Raw genomic sequence first — 15,735 nt, 5'->3', positions numbered from 1 at the left:
TGAGTCAGCAAACACTTCATCATAATAGAAACTGTAAAAGAGATCCCTTGCATCTTTGGATTCAGTACTACTAACCTCTGCACTTCAGTTTTCACATATCCTTCTTTTCCTGTGTACATAAATGTAGTTTGATTATGATAGGCAAACAATGAAACTTTCAAATTATAAAAATAAACGACACAAATACTTCAATTAATTTTATTAATATTGAAGGTTCAAGAGATTTTCCACACTTTAGGGTTTGTGAGAGTTGGTGAGTTAGGTGAATAGAAAAATCTCTTAAAGATAAGAAAATTTTGACAGTTTTTAGGCTGTGTAAAACAAAAACATTGGTGTTCATCGGAATATTTGGATAAGTGGTTGGGTTTTTTTCAATCACATGTTTGGTTAGTGTCAATCTTGTTTTTTCAAAGACAGAAAAGGAAGGAACAACAAATGGGCTGATTTTGTGGTTCGAAGATGAGATATTACACCCAAACTTTTTTTTTCAGATTCAATCAACACGTTTGAGGTTGAAATGAAAAACTTTATTATACCTCAGCATGCAGATAAGCTAAAAGCAAAATTCAAATTACGAAATAAAGTCCATAAAATAAAAGATAAGAACATAGATATTGGATAAGCCATTGATTCTGATTCGTCTTGTTTATGGTTCTTCTCGGGTGACACGTTGATCAGAAAGGGCCTTCTCTGATCTCCCACTGTTGCACGGATTTGCATCAGTCTGGTTAACTTCTGCCTCTGGGGAAATAAATTTTCGAGGGGTATACATCTTCTTCCTATGCAGTCTTCTCTTCTTGTTTGACGGCTCGTTTATTGAATCATTGCTCTTCTTTGGACTCACTTTCAACCCCTCTGGACTTGTTACATCACTGTCCGTTGCATCACTGTCCGTTGCATCACTGGCCGTTGAATCATCCTCATCAAATGGTTCAAATGGCCGAGGTCTTATGAGAAGAGCTTTGTAGGGGACTTTTCTCTCAACTTTGTTTGCTTCATCATCTGTTGAACTCTCTCCAGAGAGCTCAGGTGACAGAGATCTTCTGCGAAGTGTTTTCCTTGGAAGCTTATATTTATCACTCATTGATCTTGGAGTACTGAAATATCAAAAATAATGAACTATAAGATAAAAAGAGGGATAAAGATTGTTAATAAAAACACAGAATTGTCTTTGGAGGACTCTAGAGGCTTACAATTTATATAAAATCTTGTTATACTTTCATTGATGTCTCTTGTTTAATCAGTGTTCGGTGTGTAATTAGAGAGTGAGCGAACAAGGTGGTGAGTTATTTGAAAGACGTTTTGTTAAACAATCTGGTCGGAGATTACAAGAGAGTTTTGGTAATGATTAAGATAAAAGAAAATGTTTCTGGCTAGAATAAAGGATTAAAGATGATAAACCATATTTCTAGCCGTTCTAGTTTTGTCTGGCTTCTGAATGTCTCTTCTTCTTGTGCTTTCCTTTTTCCTTTATACTCGGCGCTTCTAAGCCCTCACTTTGCGCTGACCTAATCCGGTTGGGCCGAATGTAGTGGGCCGGATTGTATAGGGCCGAGTTCTCCCTGATTTGCATGTTCAAATTAGGCCAAAATTTGTATTTGAAGAGCCTTGTTGAGGGGTGTAATCTTTCTCCAACATCTCTTTGAAAATTATTAACGATTTTAGATTTTAATATTTATCTAAAATGATCTAAAATAGCTATGAAAATATATTTCTAGATTTTCAAATTTATTACTAAAACACACAATTTTACAGTAAATAAATACAGTATTAATTCTATATATGTTTGATAAAATTTGCTGGATATGATTTTTTCCATAATTGTTTTATTTGAAGATAGCTAAACAAGTAAGATATTACGTATCTTGTTATTTCAGATACATTTCAATGTAAATTCATAATTTTAGATTTTACATAAAGAAAACTTCCTTTTGTTCTAATAACTAAAAAAGAAAAATATATTTCCAAAAATTGTCAAATTTTATATTTCCCTTTGATGCTTATGTGAGACTATGACTAGATAATTTTTACTTACACTGTATGTAGCCTAAACGAATAAGTTTCAGCCATCCTTAAGATATTTTAATTAAATTTGAATTGTTTTTTTAACTTGTAATTAAATATACAAATAATATCTATGCTTCAAGGCTAGACACATAGTTTCTGTTGAACTGGACATAGGGCTGGGCAAAAAACCCGAATCTGAAGAATCGAACCGAATCCGATCCGAAAAAGTAATATCGAACCGGAACCGAAATTGATTAAATATCCAAACAGATTCAAAATTTTGGTATCCAGAGAATGGAAACCAGACCCCACCCTAACCAAAGTATTTCGGGTACCCGAATGTATTCGAAATAGATGTATATATCTAAATATATTAATTATTTTTAGATTTAATGTATATTAAAAATATTCAAAATATATAAGATACTTTTAAGTTATCTAAAATACTTGAAAATATATACAAATAGTCAAAAGTAAATGTCTAAAATAGATAAAATATACTCAAAACACCAAAAATATTTGAAATCAACTGATTCTCTATCAAAATGTTAAGTTTAGGTATTCTAACATATGTTATTCAAATTTATATGTAATATATTATTTTATTTACAGATTTTGAGAAATTTAAACTATATACTGAATTTTAAAATTTTTAAAATCATTTAAATGGGTTATCCGAACCCGCATTGAACCGAACCCGAACCAAAATTTAGAAATATTTGAATGTGGCTGAAATCTTTAACCCTGAAAACCTAAAACCCAAATAAATCCAAACCGAACCCGAATGGGTACCCGAACGCTCACCCCTAACTGGACATGTGTATATCATGGACCTGTGTATGTCACTTGAAACATATGTAATTTGGTTTTGTGTATATCACTTGACTGGCCCATATATTGTTTTTCAAACAGAGATTCCTTTTATTACATTCTCCGGTTTATGTTTTCAAGCTTCAGGTGTTTTTTGTATTTGTTTTTAAAAAATAATTTTGCTGAACAATCAACCTGTGCTATTTCAATTCCTAGGGAGAATTTTATTGGTAACTGCAAATCATTATAGTGCAATTAACTAATGCATGCGTGCAGGGGCGAATCTATATACGTTTTGGGTAGGGCAGCACTGCCTCTCCCCCTCTCCCCCTCCCCCTCTCATGATTTTGTGAAAATAGTGTAATTGTTCAAAGAATTTTTATGTTGCCCCTTATGATGTGTTGTCTTATGCCTTGCTGCCCTGGATGAAAATAAATTCTAGAACCGCCCCTGCATGTGTGATCATCCAGGTACAATATGCTTAAAATTAGGGGGTTTTAAGTGTCAATATGTAGTTTGATTATGAAAAGGCAAACCCTGAAACTTTTAAAGTAAAAAAAAACGACACAGATACTTCAATTGATTTTATTAAGATTGAAGGTTCAAGAGATTTTCTACTCTTTAGGGTTCGTGAGAGTTGGTGAGTTAGGAGAACTAAAAACTCTCTTAAAGATAAGAAAATTTTAACAGTTTTTAGGTTGTGTAAAACAAAAACATTGGTGTTGATCGGAAGATTTGGATAGGGGTTGGGGTTTTTTCAATCACATGTTTGGTTAGTGTTGATCTTGGTTTTTTAGAAGACAGAAAAGGAAGGAACAACACATGGGCTGATTTTGTGGTTTGAAGATGAGATATTACACCCAAACAATATTTTTCAGATTCAATCAAGACGTTTGAGGTTGAAATGAAAAACTTTATTAGATCTCAGCATGTAGATAACTTAAAAGAAAAATTCAAATTATGAAATATAGTCCATAAAATAAAAGATAAGAACATAGATATTGGATAATCCATTGTTTCTGATTCGTCTTGGTTATGGTTCTTCTGGGGCGACATGTTAATCAGAATGGCTCTCCTTTGATCCCCCACTGTTGCACGGCTTTGCATCAGTCTGGTTAACTTCTGCCTCTGGGGAAATAAATCTTCGAGGGGTATACATCTTCCTCCTATGCAGTCTTCTCTTCTTGTTCGGCGGCTCGTTTACTGCATCATTGTTCTTCTTTGGACTCACTTTTAACTCCTCTTGACTTGTTGCGTCACTGTCCGTTGAATCATCCTCATCAGATGGTTCTCGTGCCCTAACTCTCATGCGAGGAGCTTTGGGAGATTCTCTCGCAACTTCGTTCTCTTCGTTGTCCGTTGCTTCACTGTCCGTTGCTTCACTGTCCGTTGCTTCACTGTCCGTTGCTTCACTGTCTGTTACTTCGCTGTCCGTTGCTTCACTGTCCGTTGAATCATCCTCATCAAATGGGTTAAATGGCCGAGGTCTCATGAGAGCAACATTGAAGGGGACTTTTCTCTCAACTTCGTTTGTTTCATCATCTGTTGAACTCTCTCCAGATGGTTCAGGTGACGGATATCTTCTGCGAACTGTTTTCCTTGGAGGCATATATTTATCCCTCATTGATTTTGGAGTATTGAAATATCAAAAGAATGAACTATAAGATAAAAAGAGGGATAAAGATTGTTAATGAGAGCACAGAAGTGTCTTTGGAGGACTCTAGAGGTTTAAAATTTATATACAATCTTGTTATCCTTTCATTGATGCCTCTCTGAAAATTATTTACGTTTTGGATTTTAATATTTATCTAAAAAGGTCTAAAATAGCTATGAAAATATATTTCTAGAATATTTTCAAAATTCTTACTGAAAACCAAATTTTACAATACACTAATATAGTATTGAATTTTAAAAAATAGAAAATAAAATTTCTATGTAGGTTTGATAAAATTTGCTGGATAAGATTTTTTCCATAATTGTTTTATTTGAAGGTAATTAGCCAACTAAGAGATTATGTATATTTTTATTTCAGATACATTTCAATGTAACTTCATATTTTTAGATTTTCTCTTAAGAAAACTTCCTTTTTTTCTTATAATTAAAAAAGAAAAAAATATTTCCAAAAGTTGTCAAATATTATATTTCCCTTTGATGCTTATGTGAGACTAGGACTAGATAATTCTACCTACACTGTATGTAGCCTTAACGAATATGTTTCAGCCATCCTTAAGATAGTTTACTTAAATTTGAAATGTTTTTTAACTTGTAAATTAAATATTACAAATAATATAGGTTAATATATATGCTTGTTCGAGGCTAGACGCATAGTTTCTGTTGACCTGGACATGTATACATCATGGGCCTGTGTATGTCACTTGAGACATGTGTAATTTGGTTGTGTATGTGTCACTTGACTAGCCCATATATTATTTTTCAAACTGAAACTCCTTTTATTACATCGTCGAGTTTATGTTTTCATTTTTCAGGTATTTTGTTATTTGTTTTTTAAAAAATATTTTTTTTTGAACAATCAACCTGTGTTGGGACTTGGCTATTTCAATTCCTAGGGATAATGTTTTAGTAACTTCAACTCATTATAATGCAATTAACTAATGGATGTGTGATCATCAGGTACAGTATGCTTACAATTGGGGGTTTTAAAATGTCAAATGAAATGTATAACGAGAAGGATAGAATTGTATAACTTTCTTTTTTGATAAGTAAGAATTATATAACTTAAGAACTTAGACTAATCTACTAGATTCATGTTTCTGGTTTGTTTATGTTACTTAGGCTGTATAAATACTCTATCTTGGTTGATAAATAAGCCACTCTTTACATCCTATTCTATATAGTAGTAGAGCTTCTAGACTTTACTACTAAGAAAAGGTTTAGTACATCTATCTACACTTCTATAACCCGAGACAAAAAGAGGATTCCGCTCTCCGACCCCGAAAATGATGGTCGGTGAGATTAATGGTGAGTAGGTCTATTATTTCGAGTTAAGGTATTGAGATTATGTAAATTAATAGGTCATGTTATTATTATTATGGATAGATTAGTGGACCATGTGCCTTAATCTTTGAAGAGTATGTAATAATATAAGTTTCCACATCGAGAGAGTTTCGATGAAAGATAAATTTGGTTATTCAAAATTGCTAATTAACATGATCGCGACACATAACAATTATATATTTTAAGATTGTGACATGTGTTGATATATCTCATAATTAAAAATATATATACTAAGATATTAACAAAAATGAATTTAATTGAAAATTGTAACTTTTAAAAATAGTTAACATTAACTGGAAATAGTTATTTGATAAAAAATTGATTTTTTAAATCCTAAAAAAATATAATTGTAAGAAATTATGTAATATTAATTTTCTTTTCTAAAATCCTACAAAACTGTAACAGAATATTTGATAGTTGTTTTCTTTTTTATAAAAGAAATCTTAAACAAAAGAAACTTGTATAATATTTTTAATTCCTAACCAAAAGAGAATTTTAAAATTTTATTTGATATTATTTTAAGAGAGTGTTTGATGATGGACATGATACCAAAAATTATTTAATTAACAAAAGAAGTGTAAAATTAGTATTGATACGAATTGTAAAATAGCAATTTTAAAAATATTTATTAATAAATAAAAATAATTATTTGTTAGCAATATATTTCTTATGAAATTCTAAAGAGCAGATAATTGTAATAGGTTCTATGATACTAATTTACCTTTTCTAATATCTTAAACAAAATTGTAAAAGAGTATTTAATATTTTTTTAATTGTAAATAAAAAAGAGATTTGTAAAATAGAATATTTTCCTTTTTAAAAAAATCCTAGCAAAATAAAATTTTAAAGAATTATTTAGTAAAACATTAAATTAGTACATAAGAACATGTATAATGTTGTCATTAATTCGATTGGTGTATTTAACTTTTACTTCTTTTACTTTTCATTTCTTATTTCGGATTGTGTTCATTTTAACTGTTTATGTATAGTATTTTCTCTAATCCTTAGTATAAAGTTTATAATAACTCATCTACATGATTATAAAATACAAATATTAACTTGAACTTATGTGTGAAAACAAATTTTAATCAAAAAATAAATCTCAAACAGCATATGCAAAAAACAATCATAATATTATAATAAAATTATTTATTATTTATGGTTTTTATTAAATTAAAACATCAAACAAAATCCGCTGCAACGCAACAAGCTCATATCTTGTATATATATAAGAGATTTAAACCAATTCACTTTTAGCCATTTAGGTTTTAAGTTGAAAGACCAAAACCAATTGATTTCCAAAATTCTAATTCACTTGTCGCTGTAAACCAATTGGTTTTCAAACTGGTTTTGGTCTTAATATATACTGAAAACTGTTCAGGTTCTGTTCTGGTATAAAGGAGAAATAGATTGAAAGCGAGTCGGTAAGCAATATAAGAGATTATTTCGTATCATTTTAGTATTTCTGACTTCGCATTTTTACGGCTGTCTCAATCTCTTTCTTTTTTGTTATATTTCTTTTTAGATTTCGATTGTGTCAAATGTTAAATGTGCAGTTAAAAAAAAAAGTTAAATGTTAAACTATATATTAAGATAAGTTTTGTGAAACAATTGGTGTGGAGAATAAAAGTCATGGCCGCCCGCCATAGATTTTACTCACGTGTCCACCTACTTTGCCTATGTGTATATATAACATTATATCGTATTCATTCATTTTTTCTGGATATATGTGTATATATAACATTATATCGTATATATAACTGCCTCGGGATGTAAATCACTCTATAGTATTAGCTATTTCATGTGATATTAAATATGCTACGTAGAAAGAGTTTTCTTTTTCTTTCCCCACTTACGTAGATGCCCACGCAGGCAGTCTGCCACTACTTGTTTTTTATTTTAGTGGCAGCCGGCAAGCCCTAGTTAATTTTATAAAATAGTAGATTACTGATAATAACACCACATGTTCTTTCAGCACATTTTCATAAAATATCGATATGTAAAGCAATTATGGATCGTATGGTACAACATTTCTCAGATAAAATATTACTTTCAGGTTTTCTTTGCCTGCGTGAAAACAACATTTACAAACCTTCGTTTGATATATACTCTATTTGACACGATAATGCTTATCCTTATTTGAGCTTCCTTACACCAAAAAAAAAAAGTTTTCACATGTTTTGGTTTGTTTAATTGATAATATATGTTAGGCGTTGATCGATATAGTTTTTAGTTTAGGTTCTAATTATTTTAAAATAAAAAAATTTCTTCATATTTCTTTCAAGATTGTAAGACTGGTTTTCCCAAGTATTAGGATTAACAGGTTTTATATCAGGCATTCTATTTTAGCTATAAAAAATACTAGAGACTACTGAATTTTGATTTTTTTTCTCGAAAACATTTATAAAAGACTTTAACTATATATATTCATTATTCATTTAAGGTCTACATTAAAGTGTTTAGTAGGCCACAATACCGGTGTGCTTCGTTCCAAAAATTATTAAAACTAAAGGTAGATCTATTTTAGTATTTGTATTGTTGATCTTGTGTGATTTGATAGTACTTTGTATATACCATTCACATGTTTTTCATTCATGTGTTGATGATAGACTATATAGAGTACTGGTTTGATTCCACCAACCAGAGCCGCGCTTACAGCCTATTGAAAAAGGCATTTGCCTAGGGCCCCCAAATTTTGTAAAATTTTTAGGGCTCTAAATTACAAAAAAAAAAAATTTACATGGTAGTTAATGTATTCTCTTAGTTAGATTTTTATTATTATTTGATTCTAAATTTGACTTCTGTTTAAAATAACTAATTTGTGATCAATTTTACTATATTTTATAGAAAACTATAAAGATTCTACTTCAAATTAACTGCAAATATTTGATCCAAATTTGTTTTCTTTGTATATATTATGAGTAAAATTTATTTTATATATTTATAGAATTTGATTAAAAATTTATAATATTTTGAATATATAGTTTATTGTATTTAATTTAAACGCTAATATTTACCTTTTTAACAACGACCAACATTTCAATCCAAAACGCTAAGAATATATAGTTTGGTTTTTAGTTTATAAAAGTCTGGTGCATTAAATTTAGAAAATGCTTAGGTAATAAATCAAAACTTTTTAGTGTTATATATATATATGTTTTTTCAAAAAAAAAAAATTTATATAATTCAAATTTAAATAGAAATATTTTCAAAAAAAAATATCATGTAAATTTTTTTTAACTCGCCTCGGGCCTCCAAAAATCTTCGTACGGCACTGCCACCAACTAAGAAGTATGAAATATTATCAAACAAAATCTTTTGTTGTCCACCCAATCAACTCAAAAGCGTTACGATAATAATGATACGCTTTTATAGTCTTTTTCCTTTATCATGGTTAATCTGTTTTGGAGTATTTTATTTGAGAGGATGTGGTTAGTGACACATTTCTTCCCATTACCTTTTTTTCTAACTAAAATATTTGATGAGAGGTGATAAGTTCATAAAGTGTCAGCATAGGAAAAAAAAAATGACGGCTAAAAGACGTTGGAGAAATCTCTATAGAAAAAAAACTAATCTTATTGAGTTTACCACTAACTAAACGTAAAACCTGTCCAAGATCTTTAATTCGTTTTTGAGCTACATGAATTATGCTGATTAAAAACTAAAAACTTTTTTTTTTTTAAATGTCAATTATGTTAACATTTTCTTTTCGTCATCTTATAATATAATGAATATACAAAGTATTTCAATGATTTAATTTTCATATCATGCTACCATCTATATTCAAATATGATTCATACATGGGCGAAAAAAAAAGAAGAAAAACTAGATAAATATAACTTCTTTTTTTTTTGGTCAAACTAGATAAATATAACTATGATGATCACAATCCAAATTCAAACATGATGAAAACGCAACATTCGTAACTAAAGGGGTGAATGTAATAAATAAAAGAGAAGTAGGAGGCAAAAATGCGAAAGAATCTTCATTTATACAGCTCAGCTCCACTGATCGGCTCGTGCTTGAGAGAGAGAGAGAAAGTAAACAACACTTTCATTTTTATTTATTAATATTAATTAATTTATTTGACTCTCTCTCTCGCAGACACTCTCAGTCTGATATAAATGGAGACGAAGCCGATGCGAAGCTGCTGAAAAGCTCCACCTTCTCCTCTGCTTCCATCTCTTTTCTCCTCTTTCAAATCGCCATCATCGTTGACGAATTCAGGTCTGACGAATCGATTTCTCTTTCGATTATATTTTTTCACGATTGCATAATTGTTGTTGTTTTGATTAATTTGGAGTTGGAATTGTTTTGCTCTGATTCCGGTTTGTGTTTGTCGTCTCCGGTTTAATGATCCACACGGTTCACTTTGTAATTATAAACCGAGATGATGATGATGAAAACTAGCTTAAAGTTTTATAATTTAATTTTAAATCAAATAATCAGTGTTGTTTGTTACAGGAAACGTATATACACATGGCGCTCTTGTCTCAGGGAGGAGGGGCGTACACTGTTCCTTCTGGAACTCTATGCTCAAAGACTAGAGCTAAAGCAGTTTCTGGTTGTGTAAATGTGTTGAGGATGAAAGATTGCTCCTTCTCTAGGAGTCTTTCTCCCAAATCGATGCTTGTTGAGAGGAGTAAGAGAGGGCAGCATCAGTTGATTGTTGCGGCTAGCCCTCCTACGGATGAGGCTTCTGCTGCTGTTGCAGCTGAGCCGTTGACGAGAGAGGATCTCATTGCCTATCTCGCCTCTGGCTGCAAATCAAAGGATAAATGGAGGTACTTTTTGTTTGTTATGATGTATACTGCTGCTACCCTCAGATTGTTTTATCCTAAGATTCTGAGTTTGCAGAATAGGTACAGAACATGAGAAGTTTGGTTTTGAGGTGAAGACTCTGCGCCCTATGAAGTATGATCAGATAGCTGAGCTGCTTAACAGTATCGCTGAGAGATTTGAGTGGGAGAAAGTCATGGAAGGTGACAAGATCATTGGTCTCAAGCAGGTAAAACATCTCCCTCAGCTGCTTCTTTTGTTAAAAATAAATACTTTTGTTAGTTTGATATAAATGATTCTATCTCTTTTGTTGTATCAGGGGAAACAAAGCATTTCACTTGAGCCTGGGGGTCAGTTTGAGCTTAGTGGTGCTCCTCTTGAGACTCTGCATCAAACGTGTGCTGAAGTCAACTCACACCTTTATCAGGTAGTTTGAGAGATGGTAATTCTCAATACTCTTACCCTTAAGATGTGATAAACAAACCAACTCTCTATATTGATATGAACAGGTTAAAGCTGTGGCTGAGGAGATGGGAATTGGTTTCTTGGGAATCGGTTTCCAGCCCAAATGGCGTAGGGAGGATATACCCATCATGCCGAAGGTATAACGCATTCTCTATTCTCATTATTTAAAAAGGTTTCTATCTCTTTTATAGCTAATTCAGCTATCTCTGATTCTACATGGCCAACGACATGTGAATGTTATTGTTGTTTCTATAAAGGATTTACTAGTATCATGTTTTTGCCGGATATGGCAGTGAGATCTTAATATAGTGTGATATGTGCAGGGGAGATACGACATAATGAGAAACTACATGCCCAAAGTTGGTTCCCTTGGACTTGATATGATGCTTCGAACGTGTACTGTTCAGGTTAGATGAACATTCTGACTTCTTATCACTTAGAAGTTCCTTCAACTAAACTTATGCTGAAACTTATTGACAGGTTAATCTGGATTTTAGCTCTGAAGCTGATATGATCAGGAAGTTCCGTGCTGGTCTTGCGTTGCAACCTGTGAGAAGCTCGAGCTCTTTTATGGCATAACCAGAAACTTTTTTTATTAGCGATTATGATTAATCATTGCCTCAATTTATCCAAACTGAACAGATAGCAACGGCTTTATTTGCAAATTCCCCTTTTACCGAAGGAAAGCCAAACGGGTTTCTCAGCATGAGAAGGTTTCTTGTAGATCTAATTGTCATTATCCACTATATTCGTTTAGTTATTGTTTCCCTTCCACGTTATAACTCTCTTTTGTTTCGACAGCCACATATGGACAGACACTGACAAGGACCGCACAGGAATGCTACCTTTTGTTTTCGATGACTCTTTCGGGTGAGTATGAAATCCAAGAACAAACACTGCATTAATTGGTTAGTTTAATATGAGATGCTAAAGGGTTCGGTCTCTAGTCTGGACTACCACGGTGGGGCAAGGACACTCGGTTATCAAAAAAAATATATATATGAGATGCTTGTAAAAAAATATTAAGACTCTGTTTGGCATTCTCGATGACTAATGGTCATTTACAATATGCTTTTCTGCGGATGCTCTTACATATGTATATGTGTTACAGTATGAAGATTTGGATATATTCTTTCTCATGAAACAGCTTCGCTAAAACTTACTTGTACTACTCTGTTTTTTGTTCTTCCCTGGTTGGTATAGGTTTGAGCAGTATGTTGACTACGCACTTGATGTCCCTATGTACTTTGCCTACAGAAACAAGAAATACGTCGACTGTACTGGAATGACATTTCGGGTCTAAATCTATCCTTAGATCTTTTTTGTTAGATTCTTTCAACCAAATAATTTTCTTCTTCCTGCAGCAATTTTTGGCTGGAAAGCTTCCTTGTCTCCCTGGGGAACTACCAACATATAATGATTGGGAAAATCATCTGACAACAATATTCCCAGAGGTTTATCATCTATGCCTCTAAGAGTCCATTAATTAGCCAATCACTTTCAGTTCCATGTCTTATATTGAGCCGTTACATTAATAGGTCCGGTTGAAGAGATACTTGGAGATGAGAGGTGCTGATGGAGGTCCCTGGAGGAGACTCTGCGCCCTTCCAGCTTTCTGGGTAATTACATCTATTAGCTTACCTTGCTTTTCAAGTTATACCGGCTGTTGTTTTGAATACCTTCTTCTTCAAACTTCAGGTGGGTTTGTTATATGATGAGGACGTTCTCCAAGCTGTATTGGATCTGATAGCTGACTGGACTCCAGCAGAAAGAGAGATGCTAAGGAACAAAGTAATACTGACACAAGCCACATTTTACATTCTCTCTTATTCCACAGTTAGAAAACATCTCCTCTTAAACCAATTCTTGATGTTTGCAACAGGTTCCGGTGACTGGTTTAAAGACTCCGTTTAGAGATGGTTTGTTGAAGCATGTCGCTGAAGATGTCCTGAAACTCGCAAAGGTATGTTCATAATCATAAGCAACTCTCTTAGAAAGCTTGAAAGCCAGATATCTATCCGCTCCAGTTCAGTGCCTAGCTATAAATACTATTGTGTGCTTCCTACCTCAGGATGGTTTAGACCGTAGAGGCTACAAGGAAGCTGGTTTCTTGAACGCTGTCGCTGAAGTGGTCAGAACAGGAGTTACGCCGGCAGAGAATCTCTTGGAAATGTACAATGGAGAATGGGGACAAAGCGTAGATCCTGTGTTCCAGGAACTGCTGTACTAAGGACCGGACTTCAAGGTGCGAGTTTATGCTATCTGAAGAACTCAGGTCTCAGGAATAAGTGTTTTTTTTTTGTTGTAATCGGATTTGAAAACTGATTTTGTTATTAAAGATTCGAAGCATCGAAAAAGTCAGAAGAAAATTATCTGGTATAATTCACAACTTCCAACACAATGATATGTGTTCTTTGGACTTAACTCGATGTCTCTAATCTTAACATGAACGAGCAATGATCAATTGCTAATAAATTTTTAAGTTATACTACTATAGACTGACTTTCAGGGAAAACAAGTTTTGAGTAAGTAACACAGAGTACACGCGATGTATGTAGTGGTTATATTATAATAAAGTTATTTCCATTTTGAGACTGCAGAATTCAATCGAATTTGAGGTTCTTGAGGGATCTTTTTTTATGAACTGTACGTGTGGTTTGATTGGCGATGGTGTACGAGAAAAAGTTATAATTGTCACTTTACGCTTTAATAAAAATAATTTTAAGTTGAAAACAAATGTAAAAGGAATTACTTTCTTACGACCTTAAAATAATGGTAGCACAAAACTTATCATCACATGTTTTTGTAACTTATCATAAAACTTATATCATCAATAAACCTGAAACTAATAGAAAAATATTAAAATACCATGTATTTGAGTGAAATATTTAAGAGGAAAACAAATTAATCTGGTAGATGATTGTGATACGACAAGTTTTAGGTGGGAATATGCAATTTAGAAATTCAACTCAATTTGAAAAACTGAAGTGTAAAATTTTTATGTTATTCAATTATGTATTTAATCAATTTTTAAATTCCGGTTTAATAGGTTCTAAGATAATAGGATTATGTATTTGAAATCGTTTTACTAACGTATTTTAAATTTAGTGCTATTCAATATACTAATTCTATATATGGTATGAAAATGATAATGGTTTTATTATTTTTATCTGTAAAATTTTTGTTCCTTCTTAGTGCATTTTATATAAAGATTCAAAATATAATTTAAAAGAATTGGTTTCTATCAAATTGTATTCCTTTAAAATCCAAAATGAAAGAATTAAACAAAAGCATTAAAATCTTTTAAATACTTCAAGTCTATTATTTATGTCTTCAATTGAATTCTTTCAAAATCACTTAAATGTTTAAATCCAGTACCACCTCATATGTATCTCTATCTACCAAACTTCAAGTGCATGATTATTATGCCAAATATTAGAATATGTAAGTAATTATTTGGTTTTTGAATTTCTGAAAATTTGGCCAAAGTTATTCCATTGGTTATTGGGTTATTTCATAGAAAATTAGTTATAACTGACCACAGAGTTTTTGAACAATGCTTTAATTTGATGTTTCAATTTTTCAAAACTAAAGATGAAATTAATTTCTTCTTCAGTTTAATTTGATTTATTTTTCTAATTTTGTTTAGTAGTAAAGAGACGAGTAGCAATAACATTATCCAACTCAGTGTAAACACCGACAAGCCAGATGCGGATAAAGCCATTTGCTCGTGGTCGGCAAGTAACGATTCTTGATTCTTCGAATTCTTGGGGGAGAAAAGAAACAAAAATAGAATAATAAGATACTCTCCAATAATAGAGTGGTTCACAAAATAATCTTGATGATCATCATTACCATACCACTTTTAAGAGTTTTGTGTCGCAAGTTCCATGTTACCAAGTAACGGTTTTTCAGACTCCATATATAGACATATTGATATCCAGTGGATGCATTGCCATAAGTGCATAATAACCTGTATCAGACCACATGATAAATGTGAAGGTGGATTTCCCACAAAAAAAGTTGCCAACATTCTTTATTGTTTTTCAACCTCCATACCTTCAAAACATCGCCTATCTCTTGCCCTAATGTTCTGAGGTACATGACAAACCCTCCGGATGTAGAAAAGGCTCTTTTGTACTTTTAATCCGAATGATCTTGGAGAGGTATAACCAACAACTCATCGGATTTATAATAGAAATCATGAGCCAAGAGTACTCCAGGATCAGGAAGCTCAAAATCTATTTGGGGGGTAAGGGATGTGACAAGGGCAACGTGGCTGCTTGGAAGTCCAAATCTCTGTCTCAGACGAATGGATATAAAAGTTCAAACAAGTCTGAGATTCTATCTCAGTCCTTACAACTTTAAAACTCAAAACGACTTTGTCCTCAGTCGAAGCGCGTCACCAGACTAAACGTATAGGAATTTTCATAAGGACAAGAAAGAAGGGATTTCAACCCACTGTTGTAATAATAGATTTTACCAATAAAGGAGTCATAACCAGTTCCTTCCATCAAAACCAATCCGTTGGAAGAGGCCGAACTAGCGAACGCACCAATATTCCGTCAGGAATCGTCTTGCTTCTCTCTATGGATTAGGGTTTCAGGATTAACTTCTGGCCTTCTGGAGTTAGAGATTGAAGAAGACGCGATTAATTTT

At 32.4% G+C, this 15,735-nt stretch overlaps 1 protein-coding gene and 1 long non-coding RNA gene across 2 annotated transcripts; one reads left to right on the top strand and one right to left on the bottom strand.

The window, feature by feature from the left end:
* Positions 1–510: 510 nt before the first annotated feature.
* Positions 511–9,573, bottom strand: LOC117132823. The gene is made up of 2 exons (XR_004456442.1): positions 1,194–9,573; positions 511–1,097 (listed from the first exon to the last, which is right to left on the bottom strand). It is a non-coding gene; the product is annotated as an uncharacterized LOC117132823 (long non-coding RNA).
* Positions 9,574–9,817: 244 nt separating this feature from the next.
* On the top strand, positions 9,818–13,500 carry LOC103861360 (glutamate--cysteine ligase, chloroplastic). Its single transcript, XM_009139067.3, has 15 exons — positions 9,818–10,059; positions 10,297–10,616; positions 10,690–10,840; positions 10,931–11,038; positions 11,121–11,213; positions 11,400–11,483; positions 11,557–11,625; positions 11,719–11,789; positions 11,878–11,946; positions 12,280–12,373; positions 12,441–12,530; positions 12,615–12,695; positions 12,775–12,867; positions 12,959–13,039; positions 13,148–13,500. The coding sequence occupies exons 2-15, from the start codon at positions 10,312–10,314 to the stop codon at positions 13,304–13,306; spliced, it is 1,548 nt and encodes a 515-aa protein (XP_009137315.1). The 5' UTR covers positions 9,818–10,059; positions 10,297–10,311; the 3' UTR covers positions 13,307–13,500.
* Positions 13,501–15,735: the final 2,235 nt, after the last annotated feature.

Source organism: Brassica rapa, chromosome A03 (assembly GCF_000309985.2).
Source record: "Brassica rapa cultivar Chiifu-401-42 chromosome A03, CAAS_Brap_v3.01, whole genome shotgun sequence".
Classification (NCBI taxonomy): Eukaryota; Viridiplantae; Streptophyta; class Magnoliopsida; order Brassicales; family Brassicaceae; genus Brassica; species Brassica rapa.
The sequence above is the reverse complement of the archived record's forward strand: the minus strand, read 5'-3'. Positions and strand labels throughout refer to the sequence as shown.

Excerpts from the sequence above, each read along its gene's own strand:
- LOC103861360 (XM_009139067.3), top strand. The coding sequence starts at position 10,312 with ATGGCGCTCTTGTCTCAGGGAGGAGGGGCGTACACTGTTCCTTCTGGA. Across the intron at positions 10,617-10,689 it reads AAATCAAAGGATAAATGGAG|AATAGGTACAGAACATGAGA; the intron begins GTACTTTTTGTT and ends CTGAGTTTGCAG. Across the intron at positions 11,214-11,399 it reads ATATACCCATCATGCCGAAG|GGGAGATACGACATAATGAG; the intron begins GTATAACGCATT and ends TGATATGTGCAG.